Source organism: Acanthopagrus latus, chromosome 13 (assembly GCF_904848185.1).
Source record: "Acanthopagrus latus isolate v.2019 chromosome 13, fAcaLat1.1, whole genome shotgun sequence".
In the NCBI taxonomy this organism is placed as follows: Eukaryota; Metazoa; Chordata; class Actinopteri; order Spariformes; family Sparidae; genus Acanthopagrus; species Acanthopagrus latus.
Genome location: NC_051051.1, coordinates 10,026,354 through 10,051,110, shown reverse-complemented (window position 1 = coordinate 10,051,110; position 24,757 = coordinate 10,026,354). Strand labels below are relative to the sequence as shown.

Below are 24,757 nucleotides of genomic sequence, written 5' to 3'. Positions count from 1 at the left end.
TACTCTAAATCAGAGGAAGTGTTTAACATTTTTGAAGTTCCTGCAGATGCTTAAAGCAGCTAACTGATAATAATCGTGCAACGCATCTATTTATCTAAATAAAGCAACAGCAAAAACATTTGTAAGGTATAAAAATGATGTTATAGCTATGTTAGTTCAACAATACATGGAAATGTGATAGTACTGTAAATGTTCTTAAGCAGTCTACAAACAGTTAACCAGTAGCTCCAATAGAAGCTCTTCTCTCCCACAGAAAACACTTTTCCCGAAACACCTCGTCATTTCACCATTATTCCCACCTTTTACTTGCGTGACTGTCACACTATGTTACCATGTCACACATTTCCCTAATTTTTGGCTAGCGACACAAGATAATTGACTTTACGTGGTTGCTCTGTTTGCGGTGCTGGCTCAAGCAGCTGTGTAGGCCGACCCGTCAGAGGAGACTGGGGATTCGGAAGGTGGGGCCTTAGAGAGACAGGAGCTAAACCAGACAGTTTCAGACAGAGTGTAATATGTCTCCTTTAACGCTAATACAGTCAAATGTTGATAAGCATCTCATTAGGACTTATAAGGGTCTTAATGCTTACTTCAAGGACCTTTACTGTCAGGTTTTCACGGTAGGGGTTAGAAGTCTAACCTTATCTTGGTTTGATAGTGAGTTGAGCTCGAGCACTGTTTTTCCTTATATCACAAATTGGTGTTATTACCATTATAAAGTATGCCCTATTAATCATCAGCAATCATCAACTGCTGACTTTGGTTAGGCAGTGGTGGCGGGACAAAAGGCGTTCAATGACATCATTTCATGAGGAGACCCAGCGTGCTCAAACCTAGTCTGGGCTTTCACTGTTATCAGTATAATAGCCTGCAGGTGCAGGAAGGAGTTCACAGACAGTGTAAATATGGAAGACTTCCCATGTCTCTGCTGGCTGGGAATGTTTTGCCACAGCAGGTAGAATAAGATCACCGAAGAAAATCCTGAGCAATCCTGAAAGCAAGGGGACAACCAATTCTCATTCTGGCGCCAGTGGAGATGATTGTCAGGCAAGTTCTGGAGTTATAAGGAGGATTTAAGGACGCTTATTCACGGATATCGTGTAATATAAGAAGTTTCCTCAAATTATGCACTCAAACGTGCTCATGCTGGCTTAGCCAAGTCTCAGCTTTAGCTTTGAGTCGAGATCTTCAGTGTCAGCCCTGCCACATATAGGCCCTGACTGGAAGCAGTGGTAGAAAGAGCTTTGCAGCGGAGTTAAGTCTGACACATGAGCCAAATGATAAGAGCTGCTTTTAAAACCAGCACTTTTTGCTCGCTGCATCTTGCGGATCTCCCCCGGGGTGAGAAGCATTTCCCCTGATCACTCTCAAATGAACAGTATCTGTCAACACATCACCACACATTAGAAAATCACACTGTGGCATGTTGATTTGGGGAATTGGGGAGTTTGGTGGCAGCAGTGATTAGTCTGATTTCCCTCCTGAATGCCACCCCAGTCTGCGATCATCCTGCTCTCCCTCCCATATGAAAGCATAGGAAATGAATTGCGGTCCTGTGATAACAAGAGGGAGAAGTCAAGCACATTGCTCCTTCACATCACCTTGACAAAATTTGAGAATCTTGATAGCTCACAATAACTCTGACTTCCCTTAACCTTGTGCTTTTATGACGTTTAATTTACCACAGCCTTGTAAGCCAGCAGGCATGTGAATGACTGCTAAAATTACTTTGCCATTGCTTGGCCCTCTATTGAGAGCGGGATTGTTTGAGGCTATGTATATTGCGCTTAGCCAAAGCGTTGCCTGCCGTGTCCTTGTGGAGCAGACAAATCTTAAAATTCTTAAAAGGATGGACTGAAAATAACATTTAGTGTATATTGCACTGCTCGCCCTCAGCCGCGTACATACACAGCGGCATGTACAAAGAGGGAAACGCAAGCAGAGAAAGCATTTTATATCTGCTTACATAAACCAGGGCAGCGTAATTTAAACAGCTGCTTCCTGCGTGTCCGCCAAGCATCTGATAGAGCAACTGAGCGAGAAACCTCTTTGGTTAAACGCATTTAAAGGGGCGCTGTGTAGTTTAATATTATATATTTAATGAGGTAATAATACAAACTTGGGTTGAATTTTCTTTTAATTTGAAAAGTTCTAGTGACTGCAACTGCATGGGAATAAAAAGTATATCTAAATTGGGGTTTGGGGGTTTTAATATTTACAATATTGATGAGAATACAAATGCAGAAATATATATTTTTTTCCATAACTGACTAAACAAGCTTTTCTCAAAGGAATATAAGGTTCCCTGAACACTGTTTGAAGCTGGAAAGGTGGCAGGGTCCGCCACATACAAACAAAGTAAAACAGTATGAAATTGTTTTTGACTTCAAGGTCAGTTTGTTTATTCAGTCATGAAAACAATACGATATTTTGCCATTGAAGAGCTTTCTCTTCTGATTAAAATTTCTTCCTCAAAACTACGTAGTGCGCCTTTAATATATTGCTGTTTTGTCTTACACTCACCTCAGTTGTTAACTCCCTCCCCTTCTCCGCCTTCGCTTTTCTATTAAAGTATGCACTTCAGCCCTCACCTAACTCGCCTCACCCGGCTTTCTTTTCTTCCAGCTTTTGCCAGCTGGAAGAAAAACAGTGTACAAAGTATTTATGAAGGCCAGGTTTACCTCCGTCATAAAACCACGAGATGTCTGCCCTTGGCTCAGAAAGGATACGGAGGTCTCTGGCCATTCTGGACCGAGGGAGCCTGAACTCAGGCGGCTTGCACACAGAGAATGGGCAGGGGTTTATATCTCTGCTCTTTAAATTGATGTGGCTGAATCAAGGGCAGGAACACTGGGCCAATGATATTGGCGCCCGGTCTGCAATTTCAAATGAGTGCGCGAATGAGTGTGTGTATGGGCTTTTATAAATGATAAGATATAGAATTTGCTTCCACCTGAGGTTCAGCGGTAGCAGTTTTTCACGGGTTATAAAAGAAAAGGGAACCCGCTGATCTTGTTGTGCTTTGACCACCTAAGAAGGTGCTGTAGGAGGAAGTCTGCCGATCTCAGAATCAACCAAAACCTGCGTCCTTGTCCTTCTGACTGCTCGTCACTCGTACCAAACTGTCCTCTTTCTGTCCCATGTCTCCGTGCTAAAACAACACCCAACAGCGCTGCGCAGAAGTAGGTGATATTTTGCTGATCTGACTCCAGGGGTTGAGTCACATGTCAAGTTTTGTGATGGCTGCACCAACAGCTGCCCGGTCTAATTACTGTATGTAAATGACAACAGCACACCACCATAGCCAAGCCTCTCCGGTGCCGGATAATTAATTTCATATCTCCAGATCAGAAATGTCCATCCTGAGGTGGTTGTACGCCAGTGCTGAATACAAAGGTAGCTCCACCCTCTGCAGGGGTTGCGTTCAATTTGCTCCCAGCAGGAAGTGTTATCGCTGTCAAAAGGGAAAAAAAAGTTTAGAGTGGAAACACTTACATACACACACACACACACACACACACACACACACACACACACACACACGGAAATTAACATACAGTTCACTCAGAAACACAAACAGAGCAAAGCAGAAAAATAGCAGATGCCATTAGCATAATAGTAATGTGATTTATACAAATATTTCTAACTCATACAGCTCAGTTTATTAAAGGTCACTTTACTTTCAAATTTTTATTATGCATTATTACCAGTTCAGTCCGTGTTGTGTCCATGAATGTTACACAGACCTTTAGCAATTTATTGCAACATAAAAAAGAAAAACATGAAAAGAAAAAGATTGTAACAAAGGTAGACAATCAATATGTTGAGGGACGAAAGTGGAAAAAGACGTTGGGGACCGTGGTACACGCATCACAAACCGATATGCTTCATTAATCATACGGAAGACAAATTGAGAGGATTTCAACTTGGCAGTGTTAAACGCGGCTGCGTCCCCATTCCAACCGATATGGCTCTAAATGCCTCTTTTTAATTTAATTTCTTCATTCTGTCAGTACAAAATATTCTAACTTGCAAAAAAAAAAAAAAAAAAAGACGAATACATGACATGTTCCGAAGAAACAGGAAGGCGTTTGTGTGAAAACTGCCGCAGTGGGAGGAAGAGTCCCAGAGCGCGAGGGCAGGCACTGATGAGGCACTTGTCTGATATGTTCCAGGAAGTTGCTAACAACATTTTCTGTTCCATAATATCAACTAAAATTGGTTCTCTCCCAGAGCTAGCACAAAAATAAATAAAAATTGCCTGGAAGTTACAGTGCATCTGAGCTTAAGACATTTTGCCGAAGCTCTAAACCAGTGAGGGGGTTTGAGGGGATACGTTTTCTTGCTCAAGGACCCTGTGACAGGATAAATGGCTGGCTGATGAATTCACACCGGCTCTTGGGATGATCAAACTCTTGACCTTGTGCTGGTCTCTCCAATCACCAGGCCACCCTGCTGCCTGAGAATCACTCAGTCTGAGTGGCTTGTGGATCAAGCTGTGTAGCCACCTGTGTAACCTTATAGATGCTAGCTGGTCACGGCAAAAAAAAAACAAAACAAAAAAACTTCCACGTCCTGTGTGTTCTTTTGAATCTCATTAATGATTTTCTGAGTGGGATTCATTTTGTGCCAGTGCCATTGAGTGCGATAACACTGAAATGGTGCCTGTGCCGCACGTGGTTTGAAGTTCACATTTTTCTCACAACTTTTAAGATACTACCTTGATTTTTCGTTTCCATTACCAGCATAGACGTGCCAGATAGGGGTGAAAAGTTTCATCATGGTACGTTATTATATCATTTCTTTGGACAACGATATGATATTTGCCGATATCACAAAGCCCGCCATGATACGATTTTGACTTGATTCACCACAGGGGGCCTGCAGTCAATACAAGATGATGTCATATGCCCATTTAACCCAATAACTACACTTCTATGTTGCTTATCTTTTACATTTCACGTGTAAATGTCGTCAAACTTGAATAATTGACGGATCATTCTGGGGTGTTAAACGAACCTCAAGGTTAGTGAAACTTATTTGGAAGGGGAAACAAGCGCAACCAATAAGATAACCAAATGGCCCGTGGCTCGTATCTGACACCGTGTGCGTACTGTAGCGACCTTTTGGCTCAACAACTGTTGCAATTTTGCGATCACCTACAGCTGACTCTTTCTTGCTCTTGGCGACATCACGGCGACTCAGAATTCGCTTTGATGGTTTTCATACCGAACAGAAATGATAGTGCTGTGAAGACATGACTCCGGACTTATCCCGTGAATTTAAATCCCAAGTATGCATTTTTAAGCTACCTTCGGCCGGCTTAAAAGGTGTCTCGGCTAATCAAAAACTGCGGGGCTACCTCTATCCGTTTTGTAATCCTGTATTCCCGGCCATACATCATATCTCTACAGTTCAGTTGAGCCCCAGTCCTGGCATAAAGGTCAGTAGCTCCAGGCTGTCCGTCTGTCTGCCTGCATCTCTCTCTCTTTTCTCTGCTCCTTGAATGCCTAAATAAGAAAGGTTAGGAGACTCAGCTGCTCTTGCTTGAAAGGTCATGTCGGAGAGCAGACAGGAAGCATCCAGGATACTCTTATCAGTACTATTTGTCCAGTAGTTTGCTTTGGCAATAGGTGCATGCCTGTGTCTGGACGCGGCTTCGTGTTCCTGTGTATATCTCTACTGACCGCTTTTGGGACAAGCTAACAGTTTGATCTTTGGAGAAAAAACTGGACGCAAGTGCTTTAATGTGGCGGGAGGCAGAAGTCCAGATGATTGTGGGGGAAGCTCTGCGGCATGGCTTGATTTCTAGTGTGCCGGGTGTTGAGTGGTCCCATTTAAACTTGAGAATTCAGCTCATCCAGGGAGAGACAGCTGTGCGGGGACGAGCTCTAGGTTAGTGTCTCCAGAGGAACTGATGATTTGTTGTTTGTTTAAAGGCAGCTGTAAACAGTCACCGTCCCAGATGACTCTATGCGGCGATTCACACAGAGTCCCATCTAGAGCTAAAGAAAGCATGGCTAATTTCATTACGCCGCCGCCACGTAACGGCATGCAGATGAGGGCGTTGTTGACCTGGCTTAGCCCCCGGCATGTCAGTCAAAGTGGGGGTGGGGGCAATTAGAGTGACCCTGCTCTCTCACTCGCGAGAGATAGAGCACAATCGAGCACAAGAAAGAAGGTAGGATCAAGAAAAAATTTGAAAGACCGAGAGGCAGAGAGAATATGAAAATGAGAGACTAAGAAAGTGGAAATGCCACCCTTCAGGGATCAACTAGAGGAGGGAAAGCGACAGACAGAGAGAGAGAGGGGTGGGGGGGTGGGGGGGGCATAGAGCAGGGAATTGAGTGGAATGGATGTGAACTGGAAAAGACAGAGCAAGGAACCCAAAGTAGGAGAGAGCGGCGGAGTTGAAGTGAGGGAAGGACCTAAATTTAGACATGGAAAGCAGGAGAGAACAGCTGCCTCCTTCCCTCAGGAGATACATTAAAATCAGGTCTGGGTGGCCAGAGGGGAGGATGGGAGAACCTACTCCACCGGCCAATTAGGCGCACGGCACACTGCACTGTTCTAATATAACCATCATTGTGGCCCCTTTGGCCCTTTCAGTCCCACCGGACTGTGTGACACTGACGCAGGGTTTAGACAGAGGGATCCCCGGACTATTGTAACTCTGTGTAGTGCCACCGGAGAGGAAGGAGAGGAGAAAAGGTAGGGGAAAAGGCAGAGAGAGAGATTTCTAAGGCTTTGCATCTGTCCTGATCGGTTTTTAAAAAAATGGATACTGGGTTTTCATGCATGAGCGCTATCGAGTGCTGGAAATCGTTACCCCACAGATTTTCTCTAATTCTCCCTGTTTTAGCGTCTGTATGAATGTAGAATCAGTCAGAAATGGACAAGATTTTGGTATAATTTCCCAAAACGCAGTCTCTGATGATGATTTGGCTTTTCCTCAGTTCTTTTTTTCAAAGGTGCACTATGGAATTTTTGGGAAGAAACTGAAGAAAAATATGTTTTTATTGACTGGTGTTTTGTGCCTGGACAAACGTATCCAACTCGTGATTAACCTGACTAAACGAACAAACAGCCCTTAAAGGACAATACAATGTAATACCGTTTTACTTTAAAATTGACCCTTTGGATTTATCCATGTTCTTATGCAGATATTGGTTTATAGTAATGGCCTAAATGTTGGTTTGTTTCCATTCTCGCATGTCAATTTGCTGATCAGACTGCAGACAATGACCAACACCCAAAAGAGGAAGTCTTGGCCTGAAATATCTGTTATACCGGATGGTCCGAAACATCCGCCATTGCCCCCAGAGGCTAAATCATTGCGAGATAGGGAAATTAATGTAAGAAAAACTTAAATGAACTACAGTCCACAACAGGTTCTAGTAAACTGTTTAATGCAAATGCTACACTAACCCTGAGCGGAAAAGATAATGCTACAAACGTTTTACTGGAGCCTGGTCATGTTAAAATGATGAAGGCCAGTAATAAAGCAACAGGCGATAGTGAGAACAAGGGAAACTTTTTTTTACAAAGTACCCATATTATCACATTGGCATTTTTGCATGTTTGCCGTAACATATCCTCGTTTGTCAAAAGCAGACCATTCAAAGAACAAACATGCAGATTACATTTCGAGGCAGGAGTACAGAGTTAACAACACAATAAGCGAACATGTCTCCCATCTTTGCTGATGCATCCAACGCCGTAATGAGCTACAATTATACACTCGTATTGTCATATTTTTCACCTCACTCCAAATATTGCCGGCGCTGCTGTTTGCCATGCTGGTGAAGTTCCCTTTGTGGCTTGGCACAAAAGGAATGAAAAGCGTCACGCCGGGCTTGCGTGTCGCCCAACTCCGCGAGTGAGAAAAATGGGAAAAAAGTAAGTGATTTAAAGAGGGGAGGTAATAAAGAGAGCAAGGGCAGGCGCGGGAGAACGGTAAATCGTTGGCAGATCATGCCTCATGCAAAACTTTCATGAATAAAACATATTCCTAGCCTCCCATAGCTCTGATCCATTTTTCCTCCGTTTCCCTCCTCTACCCCTCTCTATCTCTCGCACGCATGATTAACCTCGGGAGGCCTTAATCAACACTGGAAATGACCCATGCTCCTTGACTTACCCCTCTCTGCCTCCCCCTCCCCACCTCGTCCTCTTTCCTCCTCTGCGCCATCCTCTGCCACGGGTCTGCCGGTGATGGGCTCTGCTTCACCCGCTAACCCCTGCAGATGAGCGCGGCGCGAGGGGTTTGTTTATCTTGCACATGCAGTCATCAACTGATGGGAACGTATGGGAACGGAATCGCACAGGAATTGAATTTAAAGACTAAATATTTCCTATTTCTTTCTTTCCTTATATATGTTTTCTCCCCCCCCCCCCCCTGATTTTATGATCCTTTCCTGGGGGGGATGGCGGTCTAAGACGGGAGAGTTAGCCTGAGATGAATAATCTTTCTTACTTAAGCCTTTATTCACACAGTCTTTAAAACCTGTCCTCTGGGGATAGGGACAGGGATAGATTTATGGTTATTATTATTTACTTGCTTAAAGCCCTCGCACCCATATACACACAAAAGCACACACACACATACACACACCGACACACACACATGCATTAAAGCACACAAACAAACACAGAGCCGCGAGAGCTGTCCGGAGTCCTGAAAACTGGCAGCTATTGACGAAGCAGTTGCAAAGGCGACCTGTCCATGGTGCTGAAAGCCAGCTCTGCCCGGCCACAAACAATTATATAACTCTTGTTTATCTTCCTGTTTCTCGCGTCGAATGCAGCCATCGTGCGCGCACACACACACACACACAGACACACAGACACATACACATATGCACAGGTCCACAGAGAGCATTTTTTAATTGGTCTTCCCTGTGTAGTCGAGGTTTCAGGGTTGGTACCGCAGGCTAAAAGCCCCCTGTGTGTTCCATGTTAGGGTCCAATTTAGCACACAGTAGTGACTGGCCATCATGCCTGAACATTTGTTTTTTAATTAGGGTGTTAAGTGTTTTTTTTTTTTTTTTCCCAACGACATAAACCAGATTCCCTTCTTCTTTGTCCTGCAGTGTGGAGTGCTGAGGAGCTGATTAGCTCTCTCCCAGTGACTGCAAAGTCTTTATTTTAGTCACATCTTCATCACATTACTTTATAGTCCGGCTTTATAGTTTGAATTTTTGATCATCCCCGCACTGAATTTGAATGTATTAAGCGTTTTTTAATTAACCGAGCAACCTCACAAATCAAGCAATCAAAAACGCACCATCTGCCTCACTCTCGTCTACCTCGGCGTCTTTCGCTCTTCCTCCCCGACACGTCCTCATCTTCTCTCACACGTTTTTCTTCTCATGTGTCATGTCCGCAGGCGTCAGCGGTCAGTACCCTCTGGTTCAGAATATGACGGTGACAGAGGGTGGGACTGCGAACCTGACCTGCCGTGTGGAGTACAATGACAACACCTCCCTCCAGTGGTCAAACCCAGCACAGCAGACCCTCTTCTTCGGGGACAAGAAAGGTGAGTTGGAGACTGACAGACAGCAGCAGCAGCAGCAGCAGATGCAGTTTTACAAAATATCCCCCGTGTTGGGTTTGTGGCACCTGAGAAGTGCCACAAAACACACAAGAAACATTTTTAGTTTTTTTTTTTTTTTTCAAGGTTGGAGAGTAACCTGAAAACCTCCTGTGTATCCCCGAGTGTTTGTCACTTGAATAAGCTGCTGTCTGTGTTGTGACATAGCATCTGTCCCACACTTCACATGTCTGCAGTTTTTTTTGTCACTGTCCTCATTTCACCTGGAGAAAGAAACACACTTTAAAAGCTTTCCTCCTGGAATAAAGGGTGTGTGGCTATTGTTACAGTTTGTTTGTTTTTTTAAACTCAGTCCCTCGTCAAGAAGCCACTCTGCTGAGGAATGCATGTTGATGTTGATGGCTGTTTTTTTTTTTTTTTTCTAACTTGTTTATGCCTGAGTGTCACTTGCCAGAAACAATTTGAGGGCTTTGATAATCTGCCTCTTTTGTTTGTGTCTGTGCAGTCCATATTACTTTAGTGTCAAAACTGGTTATGGAGTATATTTGATAGTTGGAAAGTCAAATAATGAATAAAAACAAGTGCAACTGGTTGGTTTCAGGAAGGCGCGTGCTACTGTGGTTGCCGCAGTAGCTCCAGTGATTGCTGTCATTGATCTGTATCGATCTCTTGTACAAGCATGATCAGTACAAACCCTTTGACAAGGGTCACTGTATCCCAGGGAAGGGAAGCTGCAGCGTAATTCCAGTTCTTTTCTATTTTATCAAAAGATGCACTCTGAGAAAGTTGAATGTTTGTTGCAGAGCGTCAGAAACAGCCCACACACTCTGAAAGTCGACCATTCACCCCGCTGTGAAAGTGACCTTCGCTGCGGCCCTGTTGTACGCACTGTAGCTCGCGCTGCCCTCCAGCACATACAGTGCGGTGTGAATTACATTTCAGCCAAAAGTACAAACCTAATCACCTAAGTCTCGGATGCTGCAGCATCACGGCCTTGTGTTTAATTGATGGTGGTTACGTATAATCAAAGACCTGCTTTTACATTTCTGAGGTGCAGCATGAACATAAATTGGCGACGGCGTGTACTTTGTTTTGCTGCCAATTAGCTGTTTTGTGGTGCAGTGGTTTTAGGCGTCGTCACGGGTAAAAGACATGAACGAACAGACATTTTCAACACAAATGCAGTTTTGTAGCACAGAAATATTAAAGACGGAGGTAACATTTTAGAATAGTTGCAATAATTGAGTCTGGCAGGCCAACGATACCGATTCCACTTGAAATGATGTTCAACTAATGAGTGGAGATTCCAGTCCAATGCTCTTAACATGCCCAATGGGAAGGATTTCAAGAATGCTTTAGAAAACAGAGAAAATCAGTTTACTTGTTAAAGGAGACTCATTATGCTTTTTGTGTTGTTCCCCCCCATCATTCCTTCAGTGTGTTACATATTTTCTTGCGCACATAAAAGATCTTGAAATTCAAAAAGGTAAAAGTATGCACAGTTTTCAACAGAAAACACTGCTCCTCAAATGCCTCGTCAGTAGTCCCACCCTTAATTGTGTGACTTTGTGACATCACGTACCAGAGATTTGCATTACTCTTGCCTAGTGGCTAGTTTGGCACAGATAAGAAGCTTCTTTGTTGTTGTTAGCGATGCTGGCTCAGGCGTGTGCGAGCTGACCAATCAAAGGTGTCAAAGGTTATTTGGAAGGTGGGGACAGGGACTAAAAACAGAAGAGGACAGAGGAGGGGACAGTAGGAGGAAACTGAAAAAAAGAAATAGCTTAATATGTCTCCTTTCAAATGTGTCTGCTGCATTCAGCACTAATTCAGCGTGGCTTAGGCGAATACATACATCTAAACTAGTAAACTGAGAAAGAAAGTTCTGTAGTAAAAGGACTTAAATACCATCATTTACCTCATTCTCAACTTCCTGAGAGAAAATAGCCTGAGAATAATGTGCTCTGCAGAAAATACTAAGAGCTATGTATATTACACAGTTTATATACCAGAGACCTGCAGAGAAATTCCTTCCATTAAACAGATGCAAACCTGTGTTATCTTTGCACACATTTACAGACGTGAGGATGCATACACACACACACACACACACACACACACAGATAAATACACACTCACAAAGCCACCAATGTTTTAATGGCTAATAAGTACAAAGCGTTTATTCCTGACCTTTCACACCCTCTTCAGTAAAGTCCCCATAAAGAGGATTCATGGGTGTTATTTTGTTGGTTCATGCCTGCTGAAATGATTGTGCCCTGTGCGTCTCTCAGCTGTATTAGTCGAGTGTAATAGAGTATGAATCACACTCTCTTGTAAGTGTCTGGATTAAGCACATATGGGATTTACACAGTCCTCTTCCATTATCCAGCTGCCCACTGGGCTGCCTTGCATGCCGTGCATCTGTATTCACGCACCGTGTGTGTGTGTGTGTCTGTGTCCGTGTGCACTTGTGTGTCTATGTTTGTATGTATTTTTTTTCGCATACAGCAACTGAATGCATGTATGTGCAAAAGCGTTTCAATTTTCAAAGTATTCACATTTTCACTTACCTGCCTTTTTTTCCGGAAAGAGCAGCAGTAAAAGGCTGCACTGAACATCAAATTCAACAGTTGATGTTCTCTGCAGGGTTATTCCATATCACACCAGGGGTCGGGCTTGGGGGTCTATTTCATGGCATTTCCAGAGCAGAGCTCGGGGATTGGAAATGAAAAAGCTGCCAAGGACACTCTTATTATCAGAAACGCAAAGGGATACTTCTGGGGCTCCAGGATTGTGATGCTGTTTGGGCTTGTGCTTGTGTGTCACTGTGTGTGTGTGTGTGTGTGTGTGTGTGTGTGTGTGTGTGCTTTGGGAGTCGCCTTGCAGAACATGGCAAATTCAAATGCACATGCTGATGGGCGCACTGAGATGGTGAGTGTTTCCAAAGTGCCACTGGCAGTGTGAGAAAGGAGAGATGTCTCAGCTGCAAACGCCTTTGAGCACAGTAGGTTTCAGATTAATTTTCCCTGCTGCCTGTTGGGAAGAAGAAGATGGGGATTAGGGCAGCACACAGTTGCTCAGACATACAAACCCCAACCCTCGCCAACTTTTTTCCACAGGCTTTGTTCTGTTGGACTTGGCTGTAATGGTGCAAGATCTACCTTCTTTAATGTTAATGACTGACTCTGAGTCAGCTCACTCTTAAATATCTCTTATTATACTCATTTTCAGGTTCATACTTTGATACTACTCCAGTTTATCTGCTTTAATGTTCTAAAAACACACTCAACTCTCTACTTGAACACTCTTAGCGTCACTTTTACTGTCTTTAAGAAGCTCCTCCTGAAAAGCCCATCCTTCTCTGATTGGTCAGCTCCCACATGCTTGAGCAGGCACCGCCCACTCTGTTTCTGCATCAGCACTGCTGCAGTTTTTACAACCACAGCCAAAGGCACAGTTTTATGAATATGGGGCGGTTGTGGCTCAGAGGCAGAGCCAGCGTTTTGATATCAGAAGGTTAGTGGAAGGTTGCTGGTTCGATTCCCCTGGTCTTCATGTCGGCGTGTTCTTGGGCAAGATACTGAACGCCCAAACTGCAGCCACTGCCATCAGTGTATAAATGTATGTATTCATTACTGTTGGTCACTTTGGACAAAAGCATCTGCCCAATGCCCTAAATGTGTGTGTTAAACCGTGCATTGAGCGATTTTATACGTTCACAGTTTTCACAATATTGGATCTTTAAAGTAAAAAAAGTTTCCCTTTATTTGGAAGCCAGTGCTGAAATTTAAGCCACAGTCAAGAACTCTGAGTTTTCTAATAATTCCTGTTCTACTTGCAAAGAGTACATTTGTGTAACTATTCATTTCGTCTTATTGAAAAGATACATACAGGAAATTACACAGAAATCAAATCATCATTTTCCACTTTTTATCCTCCAGAGTAGAAATAGTGTCACAGACTTCTGTATGTGCAGGCATTTGAATCTGAAATGTTTGTCGTCCAATTCAGCAGATTGCCGTCTGCGCCTGCAACATGTGCCCGCATGTGCATGTGTCCTATCTCGGAGAGTGTCACGTACATCCTCTATTAAAGCCAGCCATGGAGCATTTGCATAAACGTATTGTTTTTTTTTTTTTTCAAAGAGAAATGCAGCAGCTGTCTCCGTTACAGTCCTTTGAGTGGTGCCGGCTTCTTGCATTTAACGTCAGGAGCTGAGGCCCACCTCGAAGACGTTTAGTCGGATGAAAGAGGCTCCTCTTGTCTTCCGTCCTCTCAGAGGTGCTCCGATGGCTGCGAGGAGCTGTTTGAATTTCGAACGAGTCATTGTCCCGAAAGTAGCCAATTTTGTCCTTTCCGTCACTTACCACTGAGGGAGTTAAGCTGTGCTGCGACAGCGAGAGAGAGAGATGAGCGCTGGGCAAGAGGGATTCTCCCTTTTATAAGATTCAAAAGAGGCTAATATCGTTTTACAAATTGCCCTTTTGGTTTCATGTAATTCAAGACTTGATAATAGCTTTATTTCCTGGATTGAGAAATTTTTTTGCATTGAGGCATAATTACAATTTATTCGTTATTCCCACGCTGGAAAGAACCTATGTGTAATTACTTTCCAGGCAAAATTTTGCTGGGCCTATTAAGTGGACCCATGACGTGTGAGCGCTAGCTAAGGTGTGACATTTAAATCATTTATTCCACACAGCTTTGCAGTAATTTGTGAACACTTTTTCATCCCATTTCCTCACCCACATCTGTGTTTTCATTACCAACCTACAGAACTCTCTTCATCCTTTTTCTCTTTTCTTTAATTAATCTGTCCACCCCTGCCTCCCAGAGTCTGCCAGTATCTTGGTTTACCTGTCCTTGTAAGCACCATAAAGTACACTAAAAGCACACATTTGGTGGTCTTGAATGCATCGTGGCTTTGTCCCGCAGGACCAGTAAAGAGATTCTCAGTCCTCTGCAGGATAAAACAGACATCGGTTGTGGTGTAGGTCCTGCTATGTGGCTATTGTCGATGTCAGTGCTAAAATGATCTGTTATGCAACCCCAACTGGATCAGTACATGAATTGCCAATGTCAGTCTGGTATCTGATAAGTTAATTAAATCAGTATTAGCACAAGAAGATATACTGATTTTGGATTTTCTTTTAAAAAAAAAAATCTTTTTGAAGGAACGTTTTAAAAAGAATGACCAGAAGACGTGTTATTTCTCATATTTGATTTATTTGATTTTATATAAGATAACATCAGATCAACAGTTCTTCAACACAACCACTGAATGACACCCTTTCTGTACGTCTGATTTGGCAATTAAATCAATCCAAAACATAATGAATATGTATGTAGATAAGCGAGGGTTGACATCCTCCTAGTGCAATGCTTGATTGATGTTTGAGTGTCGATAGATAAAGGCCAAATTTTTCCAAGCCACATGCCCTCATGCCCTTGAGTCGGATTGCTCTCGTCTTGTGCTATCTCGTAAAAAAGACAAGCTGACTCTGTTAATTTTCCCACGCGTGCATGTCGCTACGTTAGCACAATACAGTTTCTCCGTTCAGTCGCCGTATCTGCAGCCCTCCCGATATACGGATGACAAATGTGTTAATGTCGTTTTGCAGAATTACCAAAGTACCTGTGGTGCCCGTGCGGTGCCATCTGCAGATTGATCGAATCTGTTTAAACATTAAGATTAGTGTTATGGGTGAACAGCTGAGGGCCCACCGCTCATTTTCGGGAGCCCAATCCGCTGAATGTGAAGCTATCGGGGCCCCGAGATGTCAAATATTCAGCTGTCTGAATCAATTTGCCGCCTGTTTGTGGTGTTCAAGTGTGCGTCTGTGTGTGTGTATGTGGGTGTGTACATAAGTGCACATATACGTGTGTGCATGTTGAATGTCAAGCATCACCTCGCCAGCATGCAACCACGAAAAGGCTTTGATGCATTCAGAGTATCTGTGCCTGAGCAATTTAGGGGATAGGCTTTTAAAAGTTTTCCAAAGTAAATAACAAAACAAGAAATGCCTGACATGTCAGAGACTTTTTTTTTTATTTAACAGATAGCAGAACTTTCTCTGAAAACTTAATCTTAGCAGGAAAGTTAAACTTTTGAGACAGCTGCCTTTCTTTTTTTTATATTTCCTGGAAGAGTGCCTCTATGAAACATCCTTTCATATCAGCCTCAAGATTGGTACGGTGTTCTCTCTGATAGAAAAAAACTTGACTATAAATCTCAGAAGATCCCTAACAAGTCCCCTCTCTCCGAGACAAGGACCGTAAAACATTAGAAGAAGAAAAAAAGAGGAAGAAGGAGACAGAATGTAGGCCTTGGTGGGATAAAGGGGAGGAATTAAGGAGGCATTTTATGAGAGCTTTCAGACGCAGTTATTGCCTCTGAAAGACACAGGAAAACTTTTTCTTTGACCTTGAGCATTCTGCACCTTTATTTCTCTCAACGCCTCTCTTTTCACATGTCTGCGTTTGAGTCTAACTCTCAGCCTTCGATGAAAAAAAAGCTTTTTTTTTCTACCCACTTGTGTGTTTCTTATTGCATTTAGTGGTGCAGAGAGTGCTAATAATTAAAAGCAGAGAGCTGTTGCCGGCTGCGCATGTTGACTGTGAAGAAACCAGGGACAGGCAAATGTCAGCTTTGTTTCTTCTGCTGCTGTACAGATGTAAAGCAGGTTTAGGTGAGAATGACACTTACATCGTCAAATGAAGCAATATATCCGGTCATTACCGGCGTTATTAGTAGAGCAACTTATCATACGCGAGGTGTTGAGAGAAATACCTCAGGCAAGTGGGAATAATTAGCTCGCACTTAGCAGCAGGCTTGTTCTATTTCCCTCTTCTGGGAGAAAGTTCTAGAGCACAGAGTTGGGTATAAAAAGAAACTTTTAATACATTTTTATAATAGAATTTAAATCAAGAATTGCAAGGAGGACACCGTCAAGAAACTTATTCGAGGTTTGTATAGATGTCATTCTACAATCACAGGGTTGCACAAAAAAAAACAAAAAAAACGGAGCGTTGAGGAGTTCAGGAGTCTCACGGAATGAAGAAAGAAAGCTGCTCAGTAGCCTGGCGATAAAACACTCGACACTTCTGTATCATCTGCCAGATGGCAGCAGGGTGAACAGACTGCGGTTGGGATAGGTGTTGTGTTTTTTTTTTTTTCTTTTCTGCAAATAAAGTTTAAGAATGCTCGACTGTGCACAAGGAATTTGTGCTTGTATTTTGCCTACAGTGCAGCTCATGTGGCTAATACTCTCCTCACTGGCTTCTGCTTTTCACATTTACATTTCAGGCCATGCAGCAGAAGCTTTTGTCCAAAGTGACAGGCAGTCATTCATATATTCACACACTGATGGCTGTGGCTGCCATGCAAGGTGCCGACCAGCCCGCCAGGAGCAGTTTTGGGGTTCAGTATCTTGCCCAAGGACACTTCGACATGCAGACCGGGGGAATCCGATTGTTTGCCTGTACTGGCTGTTTTCCCAGCAATACAAAGCGTCCGTCACTCTGCAGCAGCTCATATATTTACATTTATTGGCTTCTGTAAGCAAGAGGTCCAGTTAGAGAAACATCTCCTCGAGCCAAACTCTGAAAATACCATTATTCTGAATTGCATTGTGATTCCAAGCTCTAATAATAGAAACAGTCTGTGTAACATAAGGGCTGCATTTTAAATAAAAGATGTGATATGATGAAGGTCGGGGTCTGGGTTGGACAGCGTCTGGGTCATGGGTCCCCTTCTGGTAGAGAGTCGTTAGTCGGTAATTGTTTATATGTGTTCTAATTAGGTGTGATGATCTACCTACTTCTCCCAGTTTTCCACTCTGCACTAACAAATAGCATGTATTTGCAGATCTCGGCTGAGCTGGCGACTGCGGGCAGAGTCTCCTAACTCCACATACAAATGTAACCAGATCCGTGTGTACCAGGCGATCCGTGCGCACACACGCTTAACAATCTGCAAATAAGCGCGGAAGAACGTCTCAAATATTTCCAGACATCCATATACGCAGATATGTGAGTTAAAATAAATCCGTACAAAAAAAAATATTCGTATTTATTCAAGTTCTTAACGTGTGCTTTTGCAGAGCTGCTTTGAACGTGTCGCTTGGCATTTGCGTGTGGACTGTAACGAGCATTTTCTAAGCACCTACAATGACACGGCAGATGGTTGTGCACGTTTGCAAATCTTACTTTCTATTTGTCGGCAATGCAATACACGTGTTCGACCATTTTGATTCTAAGTTCTCTCCGGAAGATGTGGCTCCCTCCGAAAACCGTCCACTTCTTTTCAAAGTCACGGTTGAAGGATGGCTATATCGCGTACCCTAGAAAGAACGTGAAACTCCTTATAGACCGAGGTACCTGCTTTTCTACCCAAGAGCCGGAAGGGGAGAACAGTATCCCTATGCAAGATTACAATAGGGCTCACAGGCAGGAGCTGTCTCCCCACTGACCTGCTTCTCACTTAATGAAGTGGGGCTGCTGGAGGTGTCCCACTGAACTCAGCGTGGCAGGTAGGAAACTGATGAAAGAAAATCATTCCTGTCACAGGGAAAAAAAAATCTCCACAAGCCAATTACTGTATGGACTATGGCACATTTTACATTTTAAAAAGGCCGCTGTGCCTCAGAGAAAGGTATGGAGGAACAGGTAATGGAGGGCCGAGGAACGATTGAGAGACAGAATATACATTAAGGTATTCAATAAACATATATTTCTGTTGCCTTTTTTTGTTTTTCTATTGCTCACACACACACACACACACACACACACACACACACACACACACACACACACACACACATACATGCACGCACACGGACCAACTCAAGTCCCCAGATGGGTTGTTGACAAGGAAAAGGGAACAAGTCACATCCAGACACAGGCAGAGCTGAATGTATATTCTGAAAATTTGCACTTTTCTCATTATGAAACTGTGTCACTTGAATGAGCAAACACCTGCCAGGGTTCTATACTAATACATACTGTCTTCGGAGAGATGAAGGGACACGGTGGGGGAGGCAGAGGCAGGAGGAGGAGGAGGAGGGGAGGCCAGTGGAGAGGATGGGAGAGGAAAAGGGCAGGAGGGAGAACGGGGAATAAAGGGGAGGAAGTGAAACGTGCGAACATGATAGGCTCAGAGAGCGCGAGTTTAGAGCCCTGACTGTTTGCTTACGCACGCACTCTGAATGCCTTTAAAATAAACACATCCGTAATGTATGAATGCAATTGCCTTTCATACGTGCACACATGCACATGCCCACACACTTCGTTTTTTTTGTGGGGTTTTTTTTGTTTTGTTTTTTTCTCACCTGCTGCTTTTAACGATGGAGGGATGTAGCCGGGGAAAGCTGCTAGATATGCAGCCAATTTATTAGTATGGATATGCCGCCGTATGACTGTTGTGCACAGTGTATGCACGTACTGCATATAAACACGGCGCATGTGGCTGGTGTGCGGCGGTGGCCATCTGCACAGTGACGGCGTGGCAAGCTGCATGCGATAATAGATTTAGGTTTTCCTCATGTAGAGCGGGAAAAAGCTTTTTCGGGCTCCAAAGTCGCTTCATACGTGTAGTTTGATTCCCTTGATCTGAAACAAAGGGGGGCAAAAAAAAAAAAAATTGAAATTGATGCAACAGCACAAAATGTCATTTATTTAGATGATGCAGGCGCTTTGAAGCCGCCTTTGCGTTTTAGCATCCATATGATATTTTCATGTTTTTATGAGTTCTTTCCTGGCAATGTTCATTTTGTTGTTAAAAAATGTTGGTGATTTCTATCTGTGTTCCCGTGCTTGTGGTGCATTCGCAGGTTGTCAGTTAGACCCGAGACACGGCACACAAAATTTGGGCGCCGAAAAACAAATAATTATCAGGATGTCTCGAAAAGGAGATGATGAATTTGGAAAACATCCTTTGTTGGGGGAAAAAGGAGCTGTTGCTGCGTCAGAGCGAGATGAAGTGTTGACCGACATGAAGCGAAGTGCTCACTTTTTATTAAACTTGTTGCTCATTAACGGTTCAAATCCTCTGATTGAATGTTGTATTAAACATGCATTTGTATCCATTCACAGTCACTTCCAATGAGACTGTTCCCCCAGCTGGCTGAACGTCACCTCTCAAAATAAAAATGTCACTTTTAATTTAAAAGAAACAAGACATCTTTGACCTTCTCCCTGCGCAGCTTCTCTATCGCAGCTTCCCTTTTCAGAGATGCTCTTTTCTTCTCATCCTTTTTACAGATTTCTTTTAAAAGAGATGGCTGACACTTCCCCACTCACCACTATCCCTTTCAGAGTATGCTGTCTTTTTTTAGTAGAGTCTTTTTTTGCTTTGGAGTTTTAGGGCTGTTTATTCTCTGTTAGCGGATTGGTCATGGCTGCATTCAGTGTCTCCACATGGACAGCTCCTTTTGAGCTGGCGGTCATCAGCACTCAGAATAAGATGAGAAATCTTTTTCCGCCCCCACTTGGATTCTTGATATCAAACCGCATCTGCTCTAGCGAACTCAGAATTGCCGCGTCTCGAGGTGCCGCGTGTTAGTTCTGCTCAGATTAAAATCAATCAAAAGGTAGAAAACACGACTCTCCTGCAGCGTTGCTTTCTGTCTCTCGACATGCACAGATAGATGCAGACTACAAGGCTAAATGAGCAAAAAAAATAAAATAAAAATGTGGTTGCACATTTAATAAGTAGTTATTGTTGGAATACAAATCCAGCGCTCTTTGATGTTGTCAACAACGGCGTCCGCTGTGAGCACATTCAGGACCGTCGGCACTAATGGTCTCTAATGGATGGAGGCAGGTGCAGCACCTTCACAGGGAAATAGTCCTCTCCTCTTCTCCTCTCCTCCTCTCCTCTCCTCTCCTCTCCCAGAGGTAACATTTCTAGTTAGAAGAAAAGCTTTAGTTTTTTCTCGTATCTATCCTTTATTTTGTCAGGGAAGACCCACTGACACTGACATCTGCCCATACATGTTCACATATGCATATGTACACATATTCATACATGTAAGCTAATGTACCTCTACCCGTAGGCGCACACTCAAAAGCAGCTGTAAGTATTTTCCTCTAGCACCTCAGCCACTAGCTGTTAAAAAACACATGTGATATCAGAGATGTCTCAGCCTTAGTTTGAAAATGATTACCGGCTCTCCGATACCGAACAGAGCCTCGTCACATTTAGTGCTGTTTTTTTTGAGTGACCCAGCCTTGAGATGTAGTTGTGTCGCTCCAGCAGTTGGTTTGCAAAAAGACTAATCGAGTACAGAGCAAAATTAAACGTCCCTTTTTGCACGTTTATTAGTCAGCTGTTTAGACAAAGCGGGTGAGAAAGAGTGAGTCATATGCACTGTGTGTAAAGTGTGTCCTCTTCTTTGGAACACGAGTGGTTATGAATAATTTATGTATCCAACTGAGACTAAGACACTCGAAAACATCCTGACTACGTGAGTCTACATGAGGATACTGTGACGGGACAAAAACAAACTTGTTACAAACAGAATTATGTGTCATGCGCCGTCCAACTGGCCGTGCAATTGATCGTGGTTTTTGTTAGTTTGAAAACCTACACTTGTCTGCATTTCAGTATCTTCACCAGTTATGGCCTGATTTCACGGCTGCATTCGACACCTTTCATGTTTCTAAATCCAGCCCGGATCCATCCTTCCTGGGGGATCAGGATCATCCCACTTTTTGGCATCAGAACTGTCCCGATCTTTGCCTTTGCAACCGCTAAAAGGAAAAATGCAGAGATGACACCGTGAGTGTGAACGGAAAACTAAAGCCAGATTCGAAGCGGAATTATCAGAATCTCAACGCGACGCAAAAACCAGAGGAATGAAAACGGCATCATCTGTGTTCTTTGCCGTGTCACGCCGGTGATGATTGGCAGGGAGCTTTGCTGGAAGACAGCGAGGCCAACTTATTATGAATTCAAATGCAGTGTCAGCACGGCTTATCAGACCGGCGAGTCAGAACATCCGAAGGTATCCGCGCGAGCATCTTTCCAGAACAGATGGAGGGGGAAGGAAGAGAGCGGAGTTGCAGCGCGGCAGCTGGAAACCCCAGCAACAGCAAATGTATTTTCTGACATTTGCCTGCTCATACTTCCTTGCCCAAAGCAAATAAGACAACAGTTGAAAAAGAGACGCATTGTTTAACTTGTACACAATCGCAGGTTAGCGGAGCCGCCTGAGTCGACAGAATGAGGTCTGTGGGGGGTAGAGCGAAGGAGGGTCTGACAGAAAGATATGCAGAGGCGGAGGGAGACTATTCCCCGTCTGTAATCAGCCCAAATGATCTTTTTTCTTCAGTCAAACATGGTGCGTACATGTCCGTAGACGTGCTGCGTGAAATAAATCGACCATCTTTTCAGGACAGGTCTCACCCCTAACTGAACTGGCAAGTGCATTAGACTGGATCTAATTCGGTGGTCTTGCATTGATGGCCACGCGTGCCCACTCACACACACACACACAGAATCGTGAATGCACCGTTGCCAGCGTTGAGCCTAAAGATATGTCATGTGCTCACGTCAACGTGTCACGCCTGCTCAGGCTCGGCACACAGCTACGCCGAGATAACCGGCGTTGCGAGGGAGGGGAAGGCACAGAACAAATGCAGTAATAAATGAGAGAGAGAGAGAGAGAGAGAGAGAGAGCAGCTGTCGTTTGGCCAAACTGATTACAACTCCACCGCTGTTTACTGTAGGTGTTTAGCCTCGAACCGGCAAAGCAAAGCCCCGTCCCTTGGCAGACGGAATGACACGAGTTAGCGTGCGCGCTGACATTTCCCTGTGTTTTGTCAGTCGTGTGATCATTGCAGTAAATGCATACACAGGAGCTAAAAAAAAAAAAAAAAAAGAGGGAGAGAGAGAGAAAAAAAGATGCAGCTTATGTGACTAACGCCCTCTTTTCACAGTCACCTCAAGGGGCTAGACGTTTGCCGGTGACCGACAAATTATGGCTGTAAGTGAGTGAAAACACAGCTCATGCTGTAGGACCTGGCATCGATTCAATCACTCAAATGTAAGACTCTGGCAGTACAACCGATAACCACGAGTTACATGTTACATTTGCACACCTCGCTAAAAAACCTGACAAGGTTCTCTCTAGAGCCAGCGCTTGGTTTGCCTGTTCTGGGCTACCGTCCGAAATTCTACAAACTGGACCTTTAATGTCCAGAAAAATGCTCCTCGGTTCACTGACCGTCTCTGCAATTAACATCCTTGGAAAATGTTCTGTATTTTTCATCATCCCTTTTCAACCCAATCGCCAGATATGTTGCAGCTTTACTTTTTTCTTCTTTAGCTTAAATTTTCTACTCCTCTCTTGTCACAACGCCATGCCTATGCTCTCGTTTTTTGATGGTCTCGGACTAGTCGGTCTTGTCTCGGCCTCGTCTCGGCCTCAGGCAAAGAGAACGCAGGATTTTGCTTCAAGACAGAGATATGACGATATGGTTTTTTTTATGATTGTATGAATGGCAGTCACCCAGAAAACCTGTGTTCTTTATGGTTATGTGGCGATTGTAGCTAACTTTGAAGACTTGCTTATGGTTTGCATGTTTCACATTCTAGAGTTAGTGTGCAGTGTTTCCCACAGAATCAGACTTTAATTATGGCGGTGGCTGTCCAGTTGGGGTGCCACGGAGCACGCGTACTCGAGATCGAGTCGGGCTGGCTTCTGGTTTAGCGCCGAGCTAACTTGGATGGGGATAAAATGTAATCGGGGCGGCTCTTCTAGACTCCGACACTCTGGACACCAAATTGCCCAAATTCTGACAGTTAAACGAGTCATTTCACGGGGGTTGTGAAATTGCACGGCTTGGCCATGACAATAACTGGCTTCAGGACCTGGTGCTTGATCTCGACGATGGATATCGGAGTATCTAACATCATGCTACTCGCTGACGGGTGACCAGTGTTGATATTGTGGCGGACCACTGTAAGTAAATTGATGTGTGGGAAACACTGGTGTGTCATGCAGCGCAGGACTCACATCGGTCTTGACTTGGTCTCTCAACATCTTGGTCTTGTCTCGGTGTCAGTACACTCTGGCCTCGGTAATGACTTGGTCTCAGTTGAGATGGTCTTGACTACAGGCTTATAAATTATGTATAGAGCAAAAAGATTAAGGTTAAGATTTGCAGCCAGGTGATTTGTGTGGCCTATAGGGAAGGTGAATGTGTTTGGGAAAGGAAAAAATTACTTTTTTATGCTGACTTGAAGCTTTGGCATGGTGAAACACAGTCTTGGTCCTTGGGATACGTTGGCTACCGTTTCTAACCATTCAGCAAGACACTCTTTAAAGCGCCCTACAAACAGACTGTCTAATGGTCTTCACACATCAGATCTTTGTAGAGAGTTTACAAATCAGGGTCTCTGCTTTTTTTAATATGATGTCTCACAAATTACTGTAAGCTAAATTACTGAAATGAGATTTTTTTTTCTTTCATGTGAGGCCACATGAAAGAAAAAAAATCTCATTTCAGTAATAAACACCTGTACACAAATAATAATTTTCTGCTGAACTCACCCGCTGCACTTGAACGAGGTGTTCTCCGAGTCACTTTGATGGAGGGCAAAAGTAAAGTAGCCTTGGCTGCTCATATTAAATAATGTTTGTAGAAAGGTTTTGTACTTGCAAAAAGGAGAGGCTTGAGTGAATCTCTTGAGCTGCCAAGGCCACCCTGGAAAAAAAAACAAAAAACAGACTGAATAAAATACTTTGCGCGCCTCGTCGTCTATCCTTGATGCACGAACCAGTCTTTGGTGCGGTTCAGTTTTCGTATATCACAATGCGCCCCTTTGCATGCCGCAGACATGAATCGTATCATTTTCAAGGCGTCATCACTCCATTTTGCAAATTGCGTGGCGCGCTTCCCCACTGTATCACAGATATGAAGTCTACTTTGAAGGCCACGGAGTGTCTTTCAACAAGCCACCCAATTTCAGCAGATCCATTTCAACTCCCACATCTTGCCAAAATTCTCATTAGGCCTCTGTCTCAGCCTGTTATTGCAGTATTGATTTCCATTCCTGTTATGTCTTTTGGAAGATTACATTTTCATATAAGTAAAATGTCTGCAAGGGTTTTTTTCGGCATCAAAGACTGAGTATAGTTTACTGTAGAGCTGTGCTTATGAAATCATTTTCAGATTCAACATAAAGTTCAGTTTTGAGGT

At 43.6% G+C, this 24,757-nt stretch overlaps 1 protein-coding gene across 3 annotated transcripts in view; it reads left to right on the top strand.

The window, feature by feature from the left end:
* cadm2a (cell adhesion molecule 2a) overlaps nt 1-24,757 on the top strand; it is a 230,788-nt gene that overhangs the window by 160,810 nt on the left and 45,221 nt on the right. For all 3 annotated transcript variants that reach the window (XM_037120374.1, XM_037120375.1, XM_037120373.1), the window contains one exon: nt 9,389-9,538. In XM_037120374.1, coding sequence (XP_036976269.1) covers nt 9,389-9,538 — 150 coding nt within the window. The remainder of the gene's footprint in view (nt 1-9,388; nt 9,539-24,757) is intronic.